The sequence below is a fragment of the Vanessa tameamea genome, chromosome 3 (genome assembly GCF_037043105.1).
Source record: "Vanessa tameamea isolate UH-Manoa-2023 chromosome 3, ilVanTame1 primary haplotype, whole genome shotgun sequence".
Lineage (NCBI taxonomy): Eukaryota > Metazoa > Arthropoda > Insecta > Lepidoptera > Nymphalidae > Vanessa > Vanessa tameamea.
In genome coordinates, this window is record NC_087311.1 from 12,697,115 (window position 1) to 12,724,362 (window position 27,248).

Below are 27,248 nucleotides of genomic sequence, written 5' to 3' on the forward strand. Positions count from 1 at the left end.
ACAGCCGCTCATTTTCTAATTACGCTTCGCCTGTTGCATTCGGATTGCGTAAGTATGGTTTGATTTATAAAAGCAATTCACACAAAACACGGAGCACGAGTAATATAATAAATAAACAAAACTTATTAATTTTTTTTATTGTTTTTCATTTTCCAATTGCATGTCCGTCTAATGAGTTTTATAGAGATCGTTCCTTTGTTTTTTTTTTAGCGGCAATGTTGGGTATATTTGTTTGTGGTGTTTTTCTATTCATATTATATAGCAGGCTGACAAAGACGTGTTGAAACACACTTACATATAGAAAATGTTAAATTTAATATGATTGCACAGATGATAAAAAAATCGTGTAGCTTGGATTCGTTGATGTTTATTAACCGATGACACAAAAGGTTGATCTCAAATCGACGCATATATATTCTTTATTTTATTGTCAAAAGTCAAAAGTCAGATAAAATGGTTATGCTATGCGATTAAACGAAACGCCTTCTTTTAGTTTTCTCTGTAACCATTATTTGAAAAAGTCGATTAACTTATCAGATGTATAATATATTTCTATGGGTTGGTTGATATTATAATAATTTAAATTCCAAAATTAAGGGACCATGGTTATGTCATATTATGTAATGGCAAACAATATGTTTTAATATCAGGACAAGGTCAGTCTTTCTAAAACGAGATTTACGTAGAGTAAAGGGAAGGTGTAGAGGTTATCCAGTGACGCTGGTACGAGGCAGATCTTTTAGGGGGTTTTTTTCACCGTTGAAAACGAAAGAAATTATAAATACAAATTAAGCTCGTGTAAATCAATAGCCGATTCCCAGATTTGAACCCGTTTCCCTTAAGATGCATCTTTATCCAATAGATCTCGCCAATTTGTACTGTACTATTTTATCACTGAACGCTCTGTGTTACAATAATTTTACGAACATATGTAAATAAAATTAAATTTTGTAATTCAATAAATGATATTCAATTTTTTTATAATTTGATCACTATTCCATCTCATAGTTTTCTGAACATATTGTAATTCATTTTATACTTTATCGCGAGCACTAAACACCCAATAAGGAAAAACAATAAAGTTGGTAATTAAAAAAAAAAATAAACATAAAAAGATAATTATCTCAATAGGTGGTTGATGCGTCAGGCTAGGCGTTGTCATATATGGCTATGCAACAGAACACACTTATATGTCTCGAAAGATCCTTGTTTTTTTTTAACGTTTATGTGCTATTGCAAACGAGGAATTCTGCTAATCGTCGGTGGCAACATTTTGCGCGCGCTTACACTGTCGCCGCGGTAAATGAGAGCAATTTAAACAAGCAGCCTCCTCGACTAAGCTCATTGTGAACTACCACCGTTCGAAATAGGTTTGGTTTCGCAGATTGCTCTTTGATTTGCGTTAAGTACATTGAAACATTATTTCCTTTACAAATTTAATTTTGCTTCTAATTAATATTGCTTATAATGCTAATTACCCGGACACTGTGCTCAAACTCGGGTCGATACAAATTAAAACTTATTTTACAGATTTTCTATGGATCAATTTTAAATAAAAAGATCGGAAGTTTCAGCTACGAAACGCGTCCTACGAATCTGGTCCTGCGTCTTAAATCTCTCCGGTCGCTTGGAATTGCGGTCCCTTTGGATTATATAAAGGAGGAAACTGGGAGTGCACTAGTTTTTACGTATACATTTGTACTTGTGATTGTTGCCGCGACAAAAATCGATCACGAAGATATCACGGTTAAAATGAAAAAGAAAAAATACAATTCGATGTTATGAGCAATATTATTTTATCAATTATATTTAGTGTAGATACAATATCCTTGCTCGTATCGTACTTGCCTAGGCGCAATATGCAGGCGCCGTCGAGTGAGACCTCCCACGCGTTGACCTGAGACCCGAGTAAATCATCAACGCGAGTAATGTCTGCACTACACCTAACTAGTCGGATTCAAACTTTTATATGCAAGAGGAAAAAATTAGTAGGAATAATGATCAATAAAAGTGCCACAACGCAAACCAAATCTCGTGTATCTGTTGTGCGAGAATGTTTAACATTGACGGTTTTGTCACAGAGTATGTTTATACCATTTCTAACGAGTTTTAGTCTCGCGGTTGCGCTATCCGTCGCGCTGCCCGTCGCGTCGCCACAATCTATGCAAATCGCGGGCTCGAACTTATTACTCTCGCCTCCACTCCTTTCCAAATGCATACTAAATAGCGTCGTGCCGCCCTTTGTTTCCACTTTTTCACTTAACCGCGCTCCGTTTCAATGGGAATGCTTTTCGTTTAGTATTTAAAACACCTACGGATTTATATTTGGTCTTGTCCATTTTTTACGCGTTCGCTCGCATTCATTAGCGTTTGTTTTATAAAAGCTTCTATAGTTTTAGCTCCTCGGACGCAGCGAAACGAGAGCGTGCTAAATAACTGTTTACTGATACTAATTAACTTTGAACATAAGTCACATTTTAATGAGATACCTGCGATTCAAGAGTTCGCTTTCATACATAGTATTCCCATGGCGTTCTTAGAACAAGACACAGAATGTAACTAGACACGAGGCTCCTGTTCTTCCGCATACGTTCTCGCATTGCGATCCAATTATACGTGATACCGACGAGAAATAATATTACACTTATAAACACATAATTACTGTGAGAATCTTAATCGCGTTTATTCTTTTTCCATTGTCGGCGAAACGCGCCAAAAGCTAATGTTAATCCTTTATTACTGTACCTACTTAATTACAGGTTACATGAATCGCGATATACTCGTGTATATGACGTAATGCGACATAAATCTTAGGTTTAAGGTAATATTTATTTTTAAGCGTAAACACACATGTATGACAACTGCTTTATAATTGCTAAATGGTAATATCTGAAACATTAATATGTGTTTTCCTTGAAAGTAAATAAAAAAATCTCTCTTCTCGTGTTTTAGAGATCATTCCACACACATATGAAATTAAATTCGAGCAAATTCAAACTCTCTTCAAAAGCATGGAAACATCTAAAAATAAAGAGATGTCGACGAGCTCTCGGTTGGAAAGAAGTTGTATTCGCTATCTGTAAATAAATAACACACTATTTTGTAAATTAACAACGTTTTAGAATAATTAAATAACAATGACAGAATAGTTATTACGAATCCCGCAAAGTAAAAAAAAATAAGTTGAAAATAATTTCACGTGAAATCGTATTAAGAGAAAAAACAGATAGATCGCCTGGAGGTAACACTTTTACCTTACGTGACGATATCTGCCAGTCCGCTCAACTGTAAACCGAGTAAAAGGACTTCGCTGCAATAAAATAAACTAATAACTTAAGTAAAGGACGCTAATATTATCAATGGAAAAAATTTAAAGAAAGAAATAAGTTTAATTCAAACTGAACAACAGTTAAGACTAATTAGTACTGTAGCTGTCACGACGATGACATTAATTAAATAATTTAATGATCGAACTGTACCTGACGGGACTATTACGAGGAACGCATAAGTAATACTATACAATACTAGCTTAGCTCCTTAAATCTGTAATATCCGATGCTACATAAGCTAAAATATTTCGCGTGCCCAGAGGTACGTATGACGAAGTTAAGCTGTGTTGCGGCACTAGATTGTGGCGAGTTACAAATTGGATAATAAAAATAAAACTTTCTCCATGAAAAACATACATGTGCCAACTCTCATGGGAATCGGTCAAATCTATTTTTATATATAAGTCTGCTAACACACTTTTTTTTAGTTCGAACACTAATCAGAAAATATCGATTAATAATAACAACAGTATGATGACACCTTTAATTAAGATCGAGATGGAAAATATAAATTTTGTTATTAAAATAATAAACCGTAAAATCATGATCAACATTTAATTTAATATTTTTTATTAAAAAAAACCTGTATGCTCATTACCATAGATAAAATCTTACGAACGTTGCACTCTGATTTATCTATAGTTTTGAAAAAAGAATTTATATGTATAAAAGTGTATTATATTTATTAACATTTGTTTTGTTTAGATATTTAAGTTACTACGCAATCTCATTTCCTTGATAGAAATAAAGATTATTTAATGAGTTAATTAACGTACATTTATAAATTATACAAAAAAAATTCGAATGCGAAACTGTTACAGTACGTGTTGTGGATAATCTAAATCCGAACTAAACCTTAATTTGAATTGATCTATTGCTAGCACAGAGTTTATAAATAGTGTGAGTGGTTGCACCGTCGGTCGTTGAACCCCGCGAATTGTCGCCGGCAATTGTCTCTGCAGCTGGCCCTCGCGACCGTTACCGCTAATTGCGATAGCTTCATCATTTTATAACCCTTTATGACGTACTTCCGCGGCTTTTAATATAAATATTTATAAAAATATTATTTTTTCAAATCGGCAAAAATTTTAAAAACTTAAAATTTTCCGTATAATTTTAGCAAATTTAATCCCTAAAAAGTAGTATTAATGAGATATCTAATAGAGTAATAATAGTAATAACCGTCATAACCATCACTACTTAGTAATCCCTCTCGTGAGGTTTAATTACACACGTCAAAGAACATGCCCCCAATCTCAGCTCCAAAGCTCCTTATATAGCGTATGCACGTAAACTCTAAACGATATCCGTTGTTCGGCAGCCCAATGAAACTATAACGTTATACACTCGAACAGCTCTATATGGCTTAACCGATTTCAAAGCACTCAAGACGTTCGCAACAAACTTGTTGCACGCCGGGAGCGTACCTAGCATAGTCATAAACTAAGTTAAACCCTCTGTCGGCAACATTGCCGGCTTCAGTGCAGTGAAATTAATTCGATTATCAGCGCACCTTGATCCCACTAAAGCTCTCAGATTCCCTCCATTACATTCACGGCCTGTGTGCTTGTAATGAAACGATGTCTTGCAACAGGGAAGACGAGCTCTGCCGAATTTTAACAGTTACGAAGATTTTATGAAATCGTTATTAATAATGTGTTTTATTTTTAATAGAATCTAAAAAAAAACGAATCATTCTCTTCAATTGTTCAACTAAATAATAAAACTTACCTAAACTATTATGAAGAAATAAATGCTGTAAATATTAAATATATAATAAATATCTAGATAGAGCTATATTTAAATATAAACATATTTTATGAATATTAATAGAATTGTATTATACTATAGAAATAGACATTTAATGACATTATTATTATTGTTACACGATACAAGATAATATACGATGGTAAAAAGCGAAGTCAGTATTCGTTGATTTCCTTGCAGGATGAATTTATTAAATTGTGATGATGATAATTTGTTTCATGAATTGATAACTTCTAAGTTTCCTTCTTGTTAGAATCTACATTCCAAACCAGCATTAGGTTTACATTTAATTTGATCATATTAAAATCGATTCGAAAGTGTTTGAAAGAACCCTCTCGGTGAAAGTATTTCGATTTCAATAAAGTTCCTTTTTGCTCGTGTAAAATTCGGTGCTATTGTCACGACGGTATTATCAGTAGCATAAATATATTCATTATCGGGATATAAATAATTGATTTCTTCGAAGTTTTATAGCACATCGCTGTTACTCTGTATTCAGGTGGCAGTTGGTGACGGCTCAACGCTCACGCACTGGACTGGAAGTTGATCATGAATTCATTGTTTTTGACGTAGTCGTGTGATATTGAACCACAATAGGAAAGAGTTCAGGTCACGTAACCAAGACTGAACGGTTGGAGAATATTAAAGTTCAAATATTCAATGGGTCGAGTTTTTAGAATTCTTCCATATATATTTATGCAATGAATATTAAAATACAATCGTTTATATGTGTAAATGTTACACGTAATAAGGCATTATTTCACTTTTATTTAGGATATTTGATAATTTTAATTATAATTAACGTAGATTCTATGGAAAGTAGCCTTTGTCAAATTAATGAAATTGGCTTATTAAAAAAAAAAAAGAAATAAAAACAATCTTACTCTGTGGGCAATTAAGAAAATCTCTGTATAGACTATTTGCAAGAATATGGATGCATTCATAGTGGTATTAGACCTACATAACCAATGTAGTGTGTCTGCTCACCTATCGTATCGGTTACGTCAGCTCTTTATACGGTAAGGTAAATGCCGCTGAATCTTTCTTATTCATTTTTTACCGCCATTTTATTACATTCAATTGAACGACGTGAATGAATTTTCTCATCTTGTTTACCAAAAAATACTTTTACTTAATTTTTGGTAAACGATTTTACCGTATCTGTATTTTCTACGTCCACACCTTTGCTTAGCTCAATCAGTATTTTAAAAAGTAATATTACTTAATATATCGTGATTTTTTTATTTGTTTTCATATGTTAATCCATTTTATATGTTACTCGACCCAAAGTAGCAAGTATTGCTCGTGAGGTCTGCCACCTATCTTTGGCTGTTATCTTTAGTTACGACGCCAGCGTCGCGCACCGACGCCTCTAGCTTACACCATAAAATCTGCATGTCCGTTTTGCAAACATTGTTTAATCTATTGTAATTAATTTAATTTAAACGAATCTATTACTAAAATAGTATACAGTTTGGTATTTGGACTGTGTAAACCTATATATAAGTACGTGGAAAACTTTGTAAAACCTATAAACATATTGCGCGTCCGGAATACTGCGGAGAGAATATATACAAAAGTCAAAATAAAGCTGATATTTATACATAATGTGTTACAAATACATTTTATTAAATTATATAAAACAATCATTGATTACGTACATATTGTCAATATAGTTTAGTCAAAGCTAAAACTTATATAGGTATTTTTGATATTCCCTTGTTTTTATTTATTACCATACTGACTGTTATGAGAGAAGCTGAACCAAATTTTCCTGTATTAAATTTTAAATGACACGAAATTTTAAATGTACATAACCATAATACATTAATATGAATGTAATATGTTATATTTATTAATAATGAATTAGGGTCAAATTCAGACCACTAGGTCTAGGTGTCATTAAACTAAATGATCGAATAGAATATGTAATAACCTTTGGGTGCTATACATAAGTAAATTACCCACCAAAAACGCGTTCAAAACACAGAACATTACAAACGGGTGCTATAATGATTAAATCTATCACTTAGCGTATATTATGTCCAACAGAATATTACTTTACATTCAGGCGAGCGGCCGACGAGCGTCGGCGTGCGACATTATTTACATATAAGCCGTTGTTCCTGCGCTCATTCATAGCTCGGCCCGCTCCGACCGCGTTGATTTATCGCCTTAATTTCATAAGTATCTTTTGTTACCACACCATCTATATTAGATATTGCTTCCAGTTTAATATCGTCTTCACAGGTCGATGGAGGAATAACGGTGATCATTTTTCATATTTTTAAATTTAAATTTCCATGTATATCTATTGAATATAAAATAAAATATGGCAATATTAAGCGATTGCTAAATCGTCTAGTTCAGAAGTTTTAACCGTTGTTACCATATCAACATATGCAACACGTAAATATTTTATATTCGACCGATTATTGTGGGAACTTCAAACCTCGTCATCAATGAATTTATAGGTGCTTAATTTGTATCTATAATGTATTTTGCTCGGTGGAAAACTACAAATCAAATCAAATCAATTTCCTTTATTAAATATAGAAGCATTACACTTACTTATTGATTGTCGAATTAAACACCACCACCTCGAGTGTATCCACAAATGTAAGCCTGTAAAAGGCCTTCGCTGCAATAAAATGTACTAATAACGTCGGTAACAGACGCTAATATCTTTAGTAGTATTGGAGCAACGTAGTGGAATAAGTTCCAAAACTTCTGAAAATGGACACCTTATAGCCAGTATTGGGACATTTAAACGCACTTTATAATTATATATACATATATTTATAAAGCATTCGACGACTCATCCTGTTTTGTTTACATCTTTATCCATTGTTTTAATTATCCATGTACCAGTTGTACGAGTATTTATTAACGGCACACGATATCGATCACACTGCATGCTCCGCAAATTATTCACGTCATAGTATCAACAGTAGACAGGTGTATGTCATGTTAAAAACTCGATACATTAATACAGTCTTGTTTCGTTATAAATTATTTCTTTAATCGATATTGTCTCGTATATTATTATATGATCAAATTAAGAAGGTGGTTTTTTATTTTTCCTCGAACGACTAAACTGTTATAAACAAGCAATTATATATAAATAGAAATTTATTCATTTGTGTATTTCCAAGTGTAACCCGTAAGTTTTTATACACTCTGAGCACAAATTTGTTTGATACTATTAATGCTTGGTTACAGATTACAGACCATTTGGCGAATTGCCAAGGTTTATTTATTCGAATCACAAATTAAATCGACAATCAACCAAATTTTTATATTAGTTACATTTCATACAATAACGTAGAAACAAAAATTTACGAGGAAGGCACGGTATTGTTTTTATTATGCATGTTACATTCTGTAAGATGATCCGTGATATTTGCCGAGAACACTGCAATCTGAGTATTCGTTTGCAGCTGGCAAATCTACCGATGATTCATTAAAATCTATGTATAGTTACGATTGTTACAATATGGTCTTTAAATTGATTTAGATAAAGTTGTAATTTGTGAAGCAGAATCGAACAGTTACGACTCTATTCTTGGCATTACGTTTAGTTGGCAGTGGTCTACATGTGACTCAGTGGTGCGCTCCCATGATTATCTCTCGCGGTTACTTCGTATTGGACGGAAAAATATATTGTCAACACTCACAAATTCGAAACGAAGTCGAAAGTTACGATCATATTTCCAAAACGGTTTATTAGATTGCGTGCGTCTAAAAAACAATTATAAATTTTAATTTCTGATATACGTTTCATTTTATAACTGCTGTTGAATAACGTCTATTCGTGATTACACATCACAAATCTGTTACAATAATTACGCATATGTAAACCTACCGTTTTATGTTACAAAATGTCATTGTGAGATCTCGACGGTGACTGCTGACGTAGCGCTTCCAGTAGCGATATACAGCGAGGCACGTTGCTGCATTCTGTGGTGGAGTCGCTAGCGAGTACGTGCGTGCTGGATGCGCCACGTGGCTTCATCGCCTCACCACTAGCTCCGCACGACCGCACGTCTTATGCCGTTAGTAAACATTTACTCCGGCAGATAAACATCTTTGTAAATCCAGCCGCACGCGCGTCTTCCAATAAACACAACACGTCCTCTGTCAATATCGATTTTCGCATACACTCTCGATATGTTCGCGTCGTATATTAAAATCGGGATGCCTCGTACTATCAAATAAACCGAGGCGGGTTAAACCGATTGAATAATGAATGGAGCGAGGGCCGTGATTCGAGTCACGTGTCATTGCTCTATACTTACATTAGGTTTACACTGTACAAATTAAACGTAATTAATTTTCCTTAAAGACTGTTAAACGTAAATGTCCTACACTCTTCGATTTCAATTTAAATAAATGGGGGTCTTTTAATTTTATATATCAATGTTAATAATATAGCTGACCGGCTCATTTATTACATTCATAACGAGCAAAACTTTCCATAATTACACAATATCGTGTACAAACCAAAAATCAGTATGTCGCTCATTAAAAAGTGGAGTTATTGAGAACGCTAACCGGCCCTTTGTTATATCAAAATGTACGCAAACCGCACGGAGCGGTGTACGGTCAACCGAAAATTAATTAACATACTTTGGCGCGCAACCCTCGCCGGCGGCACAGCGACGCACAGGTGGCCGCCCACGCCCTCCCCCGACACAACCGATACGGAAATTATTTCTCTATTTTCCCTCTCACTTTATTTCAGTTGCTCACTTCGCCAATTTGCCGATGGACACGAATCCGCGGAAGTTACGGGGAACTGCACAACGTGATGTTTGCTACGATTCATAATAACCACATCATATACTTGTTTTAAATAGAAAATACTTTTAAATAGTACATGTTACGTAAATGTTAACACATATTAAAACTCTTTACTTTTAATTACGTATGTAATATCAAGGTTATACTTTCGATAAGCTCATGATAATTGTCATTGAAAAAAAATCGTGATTACAAAACTGTTTACAATTATGGAACAAAATCCATACTTACAAGTGGTACTTAGTTGCCTTCGTAATGGGCTGTTTACCAATAAAAGATATGGATTAAATCGAATGTTTTTGATAGTAAAATTGATTACGATTTTATAAACACAAAATATACAAGACAATTGTATAAAATTAAGCATATTGTTAACGATGATTTATTAATATAAGTTCTAAATTTAAAAAATATTTTTAAATCTACTTAACTTTTTATATATAGATAAAAAAATATACGGAATACGAAATAGGTTTGTACTTGTGTAATAACGAAATGGGGAGCTGTGAAAAAAGCTTTCTTCTATTACTCGGCAAGGTACACGCGATACGGTCTAAACGCCACTAAATTACTGGAATTATTCCGCTGTTGGTATTAAATGCATTCCTGTTTCAGGAATCGCGTGCTACTTCTATAGCCTTGTTTCAGCAAGGGACAACATGAGTTTCTCGATATACTATTAATATTATTTTCAATCGTTTTGTTACTGAATTTCATAGCATTAAATTGAAAAATAAATTACAGTTACATACCTACAACGTTCACACATGCACTAGCAGCATGATTGTATTAGTTATTTTTACTGGAAAACTATAGAGATCTAGGCAAGAAAAAACATTAAGTATATGACTTTTATATATTAGTATATAATTTTAATAGTCGAAATGTAATTTATAACCGAAGATTGATATTTAATGTTAAAATATACGCAATGCTTGTTTATTAAAGCATCCCTCATCGACTTTATTATTGACATAATCCTTTGTCCAGGGCAGGCCGTAGTCACTGCGATTCAAAATAAGTATATCAATAATTTTCAATATATTCAGCGGTTTTTTTTTTATATGATAAATATGTGTGTTATTAATTTTGTTTACTAATAAGATTAGAAAAAACTTATCCCACTCCGACTACTAATTAAATATTTCGTAGTTTTGATTGTCGCAGGTTCTTCTCATGTGTAAGGTGATTGATTTTTGATAATAAATAAGAAATCTTTTTTGTAATAAATTAATCCTATTAATATGCCTTTGAGTTTATCGAGTTTTAAAGCCTAAGATAATGTTTGTTTATCTATACTAATATTGTAAATGTGAAAGTAACTGTCTGTGTGTTACGCATTCACGGCCAAACTACTGAACCGAATTTGATGAAATTTAGTACGAAGCATAATTGAACTCCAACGAAGGACATAGGCTGTTTTTAAACCTACTTTAAAAGCGAGCAAAATCTAGTTTTTCATATTTGAATATGTTTCGTATTATGGCGACACTGCGTTATAGTCTATAGTCTAAACACAAGTCCACAAAGGATTCTATGGACGTTATTACCTGTTTTGTTTCTAATATTACGTATTAACCTTGTCGTTGAGTTATGAGTAATGCATAATAAGTGTATTTACGTTTTTACGTGTAATCAATCATGCTGTGCTACCGAGTCTGTTTACATCGCCTATGTCATTACACGTTCATCGCTAAAATTGCCACTTAAATATGTATTTAAATATTTTTTTCTTTATTATATTCATTAGCTTAACTCATACGTTATGATTAGTATTATTAGTATTTAAATATATCAATGATTTTGTAAATATGTTTATGGTATTCGGATAAGAAATAGCAGTGCGGTACCATCGCACAGATCTGATGATGGTGCCAAGAGGTGGTTATTTTGATTGTTCTAGCAAGTCCAATAAAACATAAACATAAAGTCCAATACATTACATAAATGATGTTTTTTGTTATTTTTTACACTAAATTTTTTTATATTTTAAATGGTTGTAAAACCCTTTGATTGAAATGTATCTAATTAAAGTTGTGATTTTTAGAGCATTTATTATTACACACGTAACGTTTCATTAAAGTACCTAATAAATATAAATATTCAAAAAAAAAATTAACTATAAACAGACGGTTCTTTTTTAATATCGACGGATTTTTTTATAACTAACAGCGTCCCTCGCTTTTCTATATTCAATTATAAATATGTTAATTTCCCCAATTCATACAGTTTACCATATTGATTGACGTTTTTGACAATTGCACTTAAAAGGGTCGTGGCGTGAAGTTGCATGATCTATCTAAATAACCTAGCTATATAACGCAAAAATAATTTCATTTCATTTTCATTTCTCTAGCCCAACTAGTTATTCCTGCGATTAAAGTTATCAAACATATAAACTCTCCAACTTTATAAAATAGATAGATATAGATAGACAAATGAATACGATACCACCCCATGGTTATTATAATGCAAGGGTCCCATTATTAAAATGATCCATTTTCTGTTTTAACATTACCGTATAAATATCACCCTCCATGTTAGCTGCATTAATTCCTATTATTTAATTTCATTAGTTGCCTAATTAACAAACTCATTAAAATATTTTTTAAATGTACCTACCGCGTAGGCACTCAGGTACAAATCAAAGGTATGTATAAATGTACGGCGTTACCGTAACATGGAACCCCAAAGTTACTTAACACGTTCATATCAAATTGATAGACATTGGAATATTCCAAATTCATTTCGTGAACAAAACGTACGTTGATCAGTGCCGACCCCTACATGCCGGAGCGGGCCCTTATTGCGGACACTTGTCATATCACAAAGGGGGCCAGGGCTCGGGAGCGATGCTTTATTATTTTAATTATTGCACGTTCACAGCCCTTTGTCAGTCCAGACCGCCACTGTCGCCTTGAATTAATCTGAATTGTCCTAATTGAAGATCCTCGCTTTAATATGTGAACGTTTATTAATAATTGCCCGGTTTGTGCGAATAATAATTAACTTGGAATATTTGACTTGTTGTGTAGAAGTTTTTAAAAACATCTCTTCTCGTATTTAAACGGTCTTCGCAGTGAAACTAAATATGGTATTTCTTACGTGGATATATGTCAGTATGGAATTAGGTAGTCAGTAACAGCCCGTAACAATCCCTGTGCACAGCAGAGACTGCTCGGGATTTTTTTGTGCGTATTGCAACACGTTGTGCTAATGCGTTTTGTGGACACACATCTGGTACACTTTCACGCGACAAATTCAGGCTGGTTTCTTCAGTATGTTGACATTTATTGTCGAGCACGAGATAAACTATAAACACAAATTAAGCGCTTGAAAACTCGGTGCTTTTTTGTCACATTTGGGCTCATATGAATATTTGTACTATTATATAGCGAGAAACAAAAAATGAAAAATTGTTAATTATGTAAAACAAAATGTACGAGCTGAAAATTTACCAGTTGAAAGAGATTAACAAATATTTCGTTAGATCTGTAAGACGGTGTATACATGTATTTATCGAGTAACAGCGGCGGCTCGGGGACACGCTGGAAGGCGGGCGGCGCATATTTTTACTCTCTCCACTCGAGCCGATCTTCATAACAAAATTCTCCGTTTTGATATTATATTTATATTGTTAACGTTCGTACCTGCATATTTCTAACGGTAAATATGAAAATTTCGAGAATGCCTACGTGCTTTTTCGCGTCCCGAACGAACAAAGGTCTATCATAAGCATCTATTATGAAAATCTCGAATTGGAACGTTCTTGGATTATATGTATTTTTTTAATAAACTTTATTTTCTTAAGAATTTTGTCCTTTATCTAATTTTTTGGACATTTGCGTGTGACTATTGGATGTTTTTAAAAGTTTTAATTCAACTTGACATAACATAAATATATGGGACAAATCTTATAACTTAATTTCAAGCCTACTTACTTATATTAAAAAAAAAATTAGTACACATTATACAAAGGATTAAATAAGAGTTTATTTATAAATATTTTAGATTATTTAAGTATATGCTAAAGTTTTAACATAAATTAATTGATAAGAAGGAAATTAAACTAAACAATAATCCGTTTTTAAATGTTTGTAATTGTTTAAATAAAATAAAATTTTTAGTAAAGTGTAAAATTAAAATTAACATTATTTAATAATAATCGTTTATTGAACTCATTACTACAATTATACTATATTCCTTGTACTGAATGTAATTTAATAGTCTTTGTTATTGTTTAACTTATGACGTAATTTTTAACTGGTAAATTGGACTGGAAAATTTTCAAGGTCTGAACCAATTTTATGAGTCCGTTTTGTAAATAGTTTTAACCTCTTTCAATTTACTTGGTGGTATGATTATGTGCTAGGACTACGTACAACCCACAACCAAATATTCTACCGCCAAACAGGTATACTTAGTATTGTTGTGTTACGGTGAGTAAGCTAGTTTAACTGCAGGCACAACAGATCATAGGTAAAGGTACGGTTAATACGACGACCTCCGTGGTCGAGTAGTGTGTACACCGATTTTCATGGGTACGCCACTCCGAGGTCCCGGGTTCGATTCTCGGCCGAGTCGATGTAGAAAAAGTTCATTAGTTTTCTATGTTGTCTTGGGTCTGGGTGTTTGTGGTTCCGTCGTTACTTCTGTTTTCCATAACACAAGTGCTTTAGCTACTTACATTGGGATCAGAGTAATGTATGTGATGTTGTCCAATATTTATTTATTTATTTATTATAATGCTAATATCAATAGACCATAACCGTAATTTGTCAGTCATACTGTTTTATATAAAAGAAAATTATGACACGTTACTTAGACTGTGAAGGAAAATTCCTACACAATGTAGGTACTCAGGACTTTATTAATAGCGTATTGCATATAACCACAGCTATATTCTATTACATGAAACGCAGCAGTAAATCTTGTTTTTGCTTACGTTAATGTATTAGCGCAAAGCCACAATACGATTGGAAGTTTACAAGGCGCGCATCCGAATAAGTAAGCAAACACCGTATGACGTCAGACGGCGCAAGTGGGGGACTATTCTGAAGAAATTACCTATAGTTTATCTAATTATCTATGAGTTTTCATAACGAGATGTTGCGACAATTACCTTTTGTTAAACTAGTTGTTTCTGCAGGCAACTTCGCCGTTTGGTGGTGTTGACGGGGGCGGTTATTAGGTACCCTATGTCCTTTTCTGTACCTCAAACCACGACTATTCTGATTTTCATCATGATATGTTAAATATTTAAGACGCGAAATCGTATCAAACGAATGATAAAACAAAGTCACTTTCGAATTTATTACATTAGTTAGGATGTTGTAAACATTTGTGAATTATAATATTTGTTTAATATACAATTAAATTCTTTGATTATTGATATCGGTCAAATGCGAATCCGATCTTCGCACTAAGGGCTCTGTAGTACCCTTGGGATTGGACTTTTCTCGTTATTACTGCGTATTCTCGTAAAGATTGTTGACGTTGTTGTTGTGACCTTAGCCGAATAGTGGCGTGGGGTTATTCATAGGGTTTCAGCCCCTTGAATACGGAATCCAACACGCTATATTAGTTAAATTTTACAAAGTAAACAAAACGGGTTCTTTTAAAATGCTCTCTTGTTTATAGTCGGGCAGACATTAGCAAAAGTTTTTGATATTGGCTTTATGGTTTTGGCAGCGTTTCATTTATATTCGTTCAAATATTCTCTTCTTTATTTATTTCTCGTATTTTCGTAGCGTTAATATAAATATCTTATTTATACTAATATTATAAATACGAAAGTAACACTGTCTGTCTGTTGCTCTGTTACGAACAAACCACTAAACCGAATTGGATTAAATTTTAGTAGGTTACTTTTTATGCCTAACGCCTGAAGACCGACCCCCTAAAACACGAGCGAAACCGCGGGCGACGGGAATTGTTTGTTGTATGGCATTGTTAGGTTTGAGCAAATTGGCAACCTGATGGGAAGTGGTCAAAACAGACCATAAATAATGGCGCCGTAAAAAAAATAACCAATCCTTACATTGCCTATACGCCACCAATAGATTTCTAGATCAGCAGTAGTACTTCATGACTAGTACTAATTTTAAAGTGGTACTTGTTAATTTTATTATTGAGTTGCCGAGAGTGATTAGATACGTTGAGAACGGGGGGTGAAACAACAAAATTAGAACAAGAGGTGTAAGATGGCTTAAATGTAAGAATGGATAACATTGAAAACCAGAGCAGTTCAGTAAAACATATTATTTGCGTTGTTGCAGCGAGCGGCGCGCTCGCAGCCGGCACCATTGCGTCTCCGTGGAGCACGGCGGCCGGCGCGCCCGACACCAACGGATCGGGCGGCGCTGACGCCAAGCACCTCGATGTCGGCGAAGCCAGCGATGATGAAAAGGTACCAGAATATGCTTTTATCTTTCATGTGACATATTTTTTAAATGAAAAACGCTTTCTCCCAAAAATATATTCCTAATTGTTTTATTTTTTAGCTAAAACGTAAAAAATTGCCTTAAGTATAAAAGTATGTTGTACTTCTGTTTCGTGTGGTTAATAAACTTTTCATAAAGAAATGTCTGTTTTGTGATTGTTATTATCGCTATGGTGAACGAAAACACTTGTACATTGCATGTATTTTCTACTCGTGCATGTGTATCTGTCTGTAAAGGTATCGGCAGGCACTGGGTAGTTGTTAATGTAACCAGATGTTCCCGAAAGAGTTCCCGTTATACAACTTTATCAAACAAACGGAGTTTCAGCTAGCTAGTCACGCACTATAGTCCAATGTAACCTATAGTTGATATAATTACTGTATATTAGTATATATGTGTTCAATCCCCGAAAACAAACCATTATAATTGTGCACAACCGCACTCTCCGTTCTCATACTGATGACCATTGAACCGAAAAGAAATCAAATTCAGAATTAAAGTGCTTTTCGAGGCACGAGAGTCACATTTATTACGTTAAGACCGCGAGTCAGGACCAGAACCTGAAACCTCGAGTGTATCTTACAATCTAGCATCTGAGTGACAGTATCAACGAAACGTTTAATACTTGACAATAACAACACATATTTGCTTTCCCTTATAATATTTCCAGTAGTAATTTAACAGTCTCGCGAAACCGCGCGTTTGCGTGAACGTACAAATATTAGCTCGGAACATATTCCGAAGCGCTGGTTCCGAGTAAGTGAATCACGATATTTCGTCTGAACGTGCGCTCCCGCTCGAAGGAGTCAAGCGGCGTTATTTTTATTTTCTTTTGAGAATAGAACCGGCTCTATTAATTACAATGACGCACCTCTTCGCTTTCGTGTTCGAACTTATTTGTGTGCTCATGTTGCAGCGCAAATTTGAAATTTAGCTAAATTAAATGTTGCTCAATTGTCTTAGATCCAAAAAGAAAATTTATTCCTCGATCGTAAAGAAAATTTAAAATGTATTTTAATATACTTTTAAAAGATGTTTGTGATTTACTGGTACACTTATTTATTATTATTGTTTTAATTAAGTAGATATAAATAATTATTTTTATTAATTAAATAAAAAAAAAAACGTATTGCCATTATTAAGCGCTCTTTCTAAAGCTAATAATCTTATGCTTATTTGTTTGCAATAAAAGTGAAAAGTAGTAACTGTTTGTATACGAGACTGGTTAGCGGGTTTTTATAAAATTAATCGTATTACTTCAGCTAACTGTAACCTTCATAATATGTTTGCTTACAGACATATGTTAATAGCATCTGGTTTGTGTGATAAACCGACACACTATTACGAGACGTGTAATGTTTTGCAATAGTGCATTTTGGCGGGAACGGTAGGTACAACACATCGAAGCGTTATACTTATATTATTGCCTGACGCGTTCTAATTTTTTTAATATAATTCAACAGTGAATCATCTATTTATTTAGTTAACTATTTCATATACACGTATTGATCGAATAAAACGTTATCGACTTCGTATTAAGATAACGGTGAAAACTCGTATATCTTAGTCAATATCCAAAAATCAACGTTCTCCGTTAACACGAGTTATTGAATGTATACAATGATATGGAATAAGACTATTTGTGTTTTATAGCCTATTTCAACATGTAAAAATATTGAAAAAGGCTATAAAATTATGTAAAAACAAATAAACAACTTTGACATTGAATTGAAGCGATGTCATTGGTCGAGAGATCTTGAATAATCTGTGATATTCTTTATGGTCTCGTCAAAATGACGTGTTGAATGTCGACGAAGTTTGTATGTAAAATTCAATTGGATATATATATCAAGTTTAGTGGAATAGTGTTATATTATAAATAAATATATATTATTCGAGAATTTTGCATAGTGCATAACATAGAAGAACTATTAGCAAATCTCATAAAATATGTAAATCTAAAGGTTGTTTATCTAAAAAATGAATATCAGAATATTCTTTATTCAAGTAGGCTCATAAAAGCAATTTTGAAACGCCTTGTTACAGTATTGAATCAAATGTAAACCACGGTACCTGATCACTGACAAAATAAGTACTGATGAATGGTACCTACCCAGACAGACCAGGTGGCCAAATCTAATAACAAATTTACACTTTCCAGATCCAGTTGCGGGTCGTTTGAAGTTGGATCGGAATAGTATCGATCACGTTCCGTAATCGTTATAAATTAGTACAAATGTGCCCCTGAATAAAGTCCCAATATTAAAAATGTATCCTTAAATATTGAGTATATCTTCAAATTAAACCTTTTACATTAAAAGAACATTTTAATATTTAATAGGTATAGATATATTGACGCTCAGCGATGATATCATCTTTAAATTTATATTATTGGAATCAACTTATTCGTATAAATTTTAAAAGTATTTCATGCAAAACCTTCATATAACAATTAATATAAATACTCGTATCTGGTACAGACGAAATTCACCATTTTTTGAACGATTGTCGCCCAATTTTTTCATTCACTTCTTTCATACATTCTTTCGAATGTTATAAAAATTTTATTTCTGTCTTTTTGAAGTTAATTAAAATAAATGACTTCTAAAAAAACCAGTTTTTTAAAATAAGCTTACATGTCTACAAAAAAATCAAGTTGATGCTGTTGTGCGTTGAGAAGTTCCTTCTCCTGAAAACAATCTTGGGAAAAATCATAATCATCAAACTGTAACATTATGTTAAATGTCAACCCTGAATATGAATGAATTGGAGGAAGTGGTTCTAATTACTTGTAAAAATACGTCAATTATAGATGTTTACTTATTCAAACAGATTATAAAACAATCCAGGCCAAGTGTTTTCTTAGCACGTACCCCAGCCAGTCTACTCGGTGTTAATGTGTCTTACCGCGCGCCCCACGCTTGAGTTCTTTTTAACTACTGTTCCAATTTTAAACGACAATTTTCATTTGCGAAATTTACTTGAAATGATTTTGTCATTAATTTAAATTGATATAAAACGTTACATTAAATTCAGCTGAAATTACCGTTATACATATTTAAGGTTCAATAAAACGGCACATTCAAAGAATCATTTCGGTTTTTGTTTGACCGTCAATCGATGCATATTTTTTTCGACTGCACGATACGAAAAATAGTTGCTCATAAACAATTGCTGCTATAGAGTCAATCATTGACTTTTAGTAAAAACAAACGAATGTTGGGTCTTGGAGGTTAATTTTGGGGGCAAATAAAAAATATATCGAGTGTTTAAGATTTTGTGCATCACACTATCAATACAATAAGCATTATTGTATAAGTATTTAAGTGCATTTGGCTTCTGGGCTTAACAGCTGCAGATTCAACACGCATGGCAACTATTTGTCTTGTGCGTTGGGCCCTCGGCTACACGTTCTTCGTTGTCTGAATCATTAAACTGTTGCTAACTATATTTATCAACTAATCGCTCTATAACATTTACTAAAAATGACCTCTTTACCGAATTTGAAACTCAGCGGCCAACATCAAATGTCTTTAAGCCAATTGCGGAGTAGAGATTATTGTAGTGCACAAATGTTCGCACTTGCTTACACAGGTAGACTTTCAAAGACCCGGGGTCTTACGTGATTTCTTAGGAAGACACCAGAAACTTCAGAGTGTATCGTCTATACTCCGTTTAGATAGTCTGTTTACTGCTGTAAAATTCTTGATAGAAAGACTCAGCCACTTTTATTGGACTGATTTCCTAATGAAGAGAAAATTCAAACCTAAGACACGTACCTCTCAGTTTTTATGTGCATAAATAGCTTTATGAATTAAAAACTTAATTTAAGCACATGGATCCGCTGCTCTAATGCTTTTCATCTCGTGCTCGTAAAGGAAATCAGCGTCCTTCGAATGTACTTCTGTTTGCATGACCTGACCTGCATTGAAGCAGCATGGTGGAATAAGCACGAAACCTCTATAGTAGGAAATTTACAGGCTGTTACGTACCGTTACGTATGGAAATTTATTTTTTGATTACGTAACAATTTAATACTAAACAAGTATTTCATATACGAAAAAAAAAAATCCATAACAGGACATATCGAACGTTTACAACACAAAAGCTAAAAATAAACACGAATACTTGTTAATGTTTTGCGAAATCAGTTTAAAAGCTAAAAATATTCAAAATGTTCTTATTGTAGATAATATTCGTAACAAAGTTAATTACTGTTTATCGTGTCTTATATGTTACATATATGTATGTATATATGTCGTATATTAAAGATATCGAAGCCATATAAAGAAGGAACGGGGCTCCGGTCCGCGTTTATTTAAGGCAATAATTACAATATCTCGTTTAATTGAAATCGAACGAGTAATTTAATCTTTTAAATTAATACGACTCGAATTAAATTTTTTTTTCGAAAACTTTTACTCGAACGCATGACCCTATTGATCAATAAACGAAGGTCACTGAACATAAACATGTCTAATTGTTATAACGATTTGCTGACTCGTTTATGCAGTTAATGTTCGGCAATTGCAGTTGTATAATTATTACAGATACATTGAATGTACACATCACTATAGACTAACGATACGCCTCCACTTGATTGTTAACATTCTATATGCAATATCGTAAACGAATTCTAAAACCGTTAGCGTCAAAAACGTTTCACGTAAGCTTTACTTGAAATACGTTACATTTTGGCTTCGATTTTTGGCATCACACCCATTAATTATTAGGGAAAAATAAAGTAACGCAAATCAATAACTACCCACGTCACTGTACCATTTTGCATTAGTCACATTTTTTAAAAACGTTGCATTTAGAAACGTTGACGCCGTGAAAAAAAGTTTCACTTGAAATAGCTCCTGAATACCCGTGTCTGTACAACATCTCAAGCGATGAATACGGGAAATTGCTAAGATACACTAAACCTCTAAATCACTCTCGTGTGCACTAAACTAAACAATGAGATCATCCGGTTTGAATCCATTCAACCTATTTGGATGAATCCAGGTTACGCAGATGATCAAGCTGTATTGATTTTTTTAACGTCCTTTGAGCAGGCAGATGCGTTTTTGTTTATTTTTTTTAGATGTGTTTTTTTATTTTTATTAGCTTGTTTATTTCTAAAAGGCGATATGAATGTTATTGTTTCATAATAACATATCATTTTTCATAAGTTAACTTGTGTTACTTGTGTGTTTTAAGGTTAGTTACTAATAATTTTAATTTTTAATAGTTACAATAATTATTTTATTTATGTTATAGATTTTGTACAGTACGAATTATTGACAGTGGTTAAGTGGGCTTCTGAGCTTAACAGTTCCAAATTCAAAACTCATGGCAAATGTTTGACTTGTACGTAGGGCCCTCGGCTACACGTTCGTCTTTGTTAGAGTTATTAAAAAGTTAATATTTTATTTATTACACATCTGAAAAATGTTACTATTTAATTTTTTTTATCATCTAATATTGTAATTAGTTCGCATTTGTCATTTTTTTGCAATTGCTTCATATCAAATGCGTTAAGTAAATATTGTATAAATGAAAATTGTTTTTTTAACGTAACCTAAACTAATATTACGTATTAACACGCAAGTGAGTTTGTTTATTCATATCTCAACTACTACTCGACCGATCATTATGAACCTTTACATACACGTTGACTGGGGGCTACAGAAGAGGACGTAAAGACGAAGGGTACGTAATACCGCCCCTTCCCCGCACACGCGGACGATACCACGGGCGGAAACTAGTTGCTTATAAAGCTGCCTCTCCACAAAAGACAAATAATCAACTTCTGTTATCAACACGCTTTAGAGACATGATTTTCTAGAATTACCTTAAATTATCAACAATTGTTACAATTATGTTTAATAGTCGGTAATTTGCAAAAAACTACCACTATAAGTGAAAGTAAAACCGCACCTTAACGAAACAGACGGCGTCAGATATTCTCGAAAATCAAATGAATCAAGCGGTATCCCCTTATCGGTGTCATCATAATAGCGACCAAAAGTATAATTAATTTAGCCCACAATTTAAATCAATCGTCATTTAATTTGAACGAGAATACTAGTTCTTAAGTAACGAAGTTCAAGGTCCGGAGCGGTTAACCCCACGACCTTACAAAGAGAACCCTAAGACCACTATTATTCAGATATACGAAAACCAATATCAATTTAGCTATTTCCATTACATGAGCCACAATATTAATATAGAAGGACATAATAAATCACCTATATAGGAGAGGATAAATTGCGCCCGCAATATTTTAATGACGAGAAATTTACGCTCGTATAGGACGTTGATACAGTCTAATTTAAACGTTGTATTATTAATATAGCTTACGAGATTTATAATGAAAATTATTATTATTAATAATGCCGTTTTTGTTTCAGATGTTTCTTTATTATCAAATGTAATTTAATTAAATGTTAAAATTTATTTTTAATAAGGTTTCAAATAATATAATAGATCTTTTTGTACTAGATCTAGTCTGTCTTGTACTGTATTTCTATTCTAAAATGGAATATTAAATAATAATATAATATGTGTATTATCTAACGTTGCCATCTAAATATTTAGTCCTTCTTACTGTGTCTCCAAACTTATATTGTTTTTTTTTATAAAAGTAGGATTTTTATCGAAATCTAAATTTACTTATAAGTTAAGTAAGTCACAATCGTAAATCTAATACAAAGAATATTTACTAATGATCAATTTGTGTTCTTAGGATTTATCGGCGGCGGACGCGGAGGGAGTGTGGTCTCCTGACATCGAACAGAGTTTCCAGGAGGCACTCGCGATATACCCTCCGTGCGGCCGGCGGAAGATCATCCTCTCAGATGAGGGCAAGATGTACGGTGAGTCCGGACATGCTAGATCACCTTACAAGATTTACCGAGACACTTTACCCACAGATAATTATTAACTTCTCAATTCTACACAAACATTTCAAATGCGTAGATCGAAGAGATCGAAGCGAGAAGGAAACGGTGAAATTTTATGAGCATAAGTATATATTATTTGTAACCGAAACTACAGTCAAGTTCATTTAAAGCAATATGTGAATATCATTAAGCACAGTAGATCATTAGCCGAACCCAGATATTGTCATGATCATAAACAACGCCCCCATTATCTGGGTTATTCTTGGGCTTACTCACCGCAATCAACCATCAGTTGTTTATGTAACTTTCTAATATGAATGCGTACATGTCAATTTAATTGAATTACGAATTGCTATCAAGGCCATTCCTAAAATGAACAATGGTGTAGCACGAGACAAAAGGCACGGTAGGTATTGATGTGAGCCGACAAAGCGGTTTGCGCAATAGGATTCCACGGAAAGACGTGGACCGACAATTATTATCTCTCTCGATCGGTGTGTCGTCGATTCGAGGAAGCTGGAGTCGCGGCTTTTGTTCAATCTCGCCTGCAATCTTCGAAATTCGCGAACTAGTTCAGAACACATGTCCCGTTTTCAACACTTGTTTATTTTTAAAATGGTTCAGTTAGCGGAAAACGTAGGAGCGAAGAAATAAATCTTTGAAATACTTTTTATTAGATTAGTGTTCCTTTTGACTTTTTTTAATAATAATCATTTCGAACAAACTTCGGGATAAAAATGTGGAATCGTTACCCGAAAATGATTTAACCGACGTCAGTAAAATGTTCATTTCTTAATCTTCGAAATAAAAGGAATACTAATGAATGAATTAATTTATTACAGCAATAAAATCTTGACCATAAAACCTTATCGACCTAATTTAAACAGAGACTGATGATTGTAATGTAAGCTCCGTTTCTGTAAACTGAAGGGCGAGGGGAATTTTTTCACGCTATACTGTTAACTAAGGAAGCTCGTTAACGGTACGTGACGATCACCGAAAGAAACCTTATCCCTTCACTAAATTAACAGCAGGAGTAAATCTCGCGTTTCGAGTAACTACTTTCTGAGACACTTTCAAAAATAAATGGATAAAGGTTATAATCGTCGTGATCGTGCATGACTTCAGCGTTAGGAATATTGCCAAGATTCTGAGTGTTTTGAATGTAATTTGTATCGTAGATGACTTTTTTTCCCCTGACGGCGTCGTCAATATTTCTTCTTTAGATAATCTTAGTTTGCTGTGCAACGTAAAGAGATTGCGTCAATACCCACACGCCGCTAATTCGAACTGGTGAGATTGTAGCAAATATTTAACACTTTATAATTTTATGTCTTTATATTAAAACATATGCTATGATTCCGTTATGTCAATTTGTTTTTTTATATTAAACCCGTCCTACATAAAAACATCTAATATTTCTATCAATATTTGTGCGACGAATCTTGCGAATCTCAATCGAACATACAATTTTCTGATACTGACTAGATCGGAGTTCTTCTACATTTGACTCAATACCGTAATATTCCGAATTCAAAATGATGTTTTATCACAAATATAAATTAACTTTAAAAATTCGATTATACCATTGATTTTAGCCTTAATATCTCTTTGTTCGCTGAAAGATTTTTTTTTTTTTTAATTTTTAAAAAATCCCATTTATTTCGAATATGTATTTCGGCGAGGAATACTGCAGATAATGAATGCGATATCGATAACGTATCTGAAATAGGTAATACAAAGTAACGATGACGCCATGTTTTGTTTTGATTGAACCTCGTGGACAGACAGACTAAAGTCAATAATGAAGAATTGGAGGCGATCGTGGAATTCGTATTCATCTTAAACCACGTCAGAGTTAACAGCGCCCTTTTGACACGTGTGACAATACGATACTGATTCATTTGCGTCACGTAATGTCGATATCGTGTCAATTTACTGAAGAAAATAAAGAATCAGTCATGTCGAAGCATGCCTTATTTTGTTAATACAGAAGTAAAATAAGGAGAATTAATAAATTATCACTTGTGGATTTTTATTATACATATTCGAAAAGGAAAATGAGGCATCCTGTACTGTTAGGTGGACTTGTACGGTTTGCGGCTTCTTGCGGTCTGGCACATTAGGTTCATCATCATCGTCCTCATCAAAGCATACTGAATGATCACCTCAGAAGGACAAGATGTAAACTTTTATTGATTTGTTAATTATTTACTGACAGTCATTTGGACTTCTCTTTTCAACCACGCGTCTTGTCGAAGTCCAAGAATATATCATCTTCCAATATAAATAATCCTTGGTTTACTATTGTTTTTAGAGTATACATAACTTATTATAGGCAAAAATTGAGTCACTGAAAATCGCTTTGAACAATTCATAAATTTTATCTTCTGTATGAATTGTAAACAACAGTTGTTGCAAAAACACCAATGATTGCTATTAAAATTACGAAACTGCATCGACTATTATGGCCGATACTTCGATTAATTACGTATAATTATACTTTTCATAATAGAAATATTGATTAAATATATCTATGTAGAGCGGCAATTTCATGGTACCTAATAAAATAATACTTAAAATACTGATCAATGTCAGCACTGGTATCTGATTATTCTCTCCCGTGTACATGAGGATTTGATTACCATTTCGCAACACCCGTACTACACATCATACAGTCTACTTGGTGGTAGGGCTCTGTGCGAGCCCGTTTGGGTAGGTGCCATACATTTATCTTATACTAGTTGTCGCCCGCGGCTTCGCTCGCGTTTTAGGGGTTGTCATGTGTTAGGCAAAAATAGTAGCCTATGTCCTTCCTTGGAGTTCAATTTCGCTTCTTACCAAATTTTGACAATTTTTCTTTATTGGTTTTGCATTGAAAGAGCGACAGACAGACTTACTTTCACATCTATAATATTAGTGTAGATATAGATTCTACCGCCAAGCAGCAATACTTTGGTATTATTGTGTTCCGTTTGAAGGGTGAGTGACCCAGTGTAACTACAGGCACAAGGGACATAATAACTTAGTTCTCAAAGTTGGTGGTGCTTTGGAGTTGTAAGGAAGGATTAAAGTTTCTTATAGTGTCAATGTCTATGGGTGGTAATGACCACTTACCATTAGGCGGCCCAATTGCCCGTCCGCCTAACAATTTAATGAAAAAAATGTATAAAATGCTTTAATAAAATACCCAATCAAAACATTCTTATAAATTCCTTTAAATCTTTCGCTTGATATCTGATGTGACTTGTATAGAAATATACACATAACAAAAATTGAACCAATATAAAAATGCTCATTTTGATCGTTTGTACGTTAAACTTGAAACCTCGATTACAGATTCATTCGGTGGATAATAAAACGTTTAATTTTGTAACGACTGAGAGCGACTGTAGAACGCTGGAGAAGGTCTGGAGACTCGCTATTGTCACGTATGTTACTGGCACAATTGACGTGGAACAATTAAAGGCAGCCACTGCCATTATCCGCCGGACGCACATTAAGTTCGCGTCAAGCTCCAACATTATACCGCCCGGCTTTAATTAAAGGACTGCCCGAGCTCCCGGGTCGGACCGGGCGGATGGAATTGCTAAACAAATCTACCGCAAGCGATGTGTCCACCTTAAGTGATTTAATAGACGGAAAGAAATGTGCCGGTTTAATCTTATCGCCTCTGCGGAAATAATCCTTTTAACGGCGTTACGTAATGCACTGTGAATTTTGTTGTTTAATTTAAGTTTTTTTTTTTTACTAAGTTGGTTTTTTTTTTAAATATTTGTGGCATTGTAAATTCATTCTAGTTTTCATTCTTAACACTGATAGTTGTAGGTGTTAATCTGAACAAGTAGTCGCTACGTAACTGATGTATCTATAGAGTGAGAAATCATGAACATCAAAATTCATAACAGATCATATAACATGTTCAATGATATTTGTCAAGCTATTTATTATGGTAGGGGCAGGGGCAGTTGTAAAAGAACATGGTATATAATTGCGGGCGCGCTCGTCCGGACAAT

The 27,248-nt window shown here is 33.7% G+C and overlaps 1 protein-coding gene across 5 annotated transcripts in view; it reads left to right on the forward strand.

Annotated features, from left to right (window-relative positions):
* Nucleotides 1–27,248, forward strand: part of LOC113397154 (transcriptional enhancer factor TEF-1) — a 73,157-nt gene that overhangs the window by 32,645 nt on the left and 13,264 nt on the right. For all 5 annotated transcript variants that reach the window (XM_064217502.1, XM_064217489.1, XM_064217493.1 and 2 more), the window contains 2 exons: nt 16,178–16,308; nt 23,076–23,205. In XM_064217502.1, coding sequence (XP_064073572.1) covers nt 23,199–23,205 — 7 coding nt within the window. In that variant the 5' untranslated portion in view covers nt 16,178–16,308; nt 23,076–23,198. The remainder of the gene's footprint in view (nt 1–16,177; nt 16,309–23,075; nt 23,206–27,248) is intronic.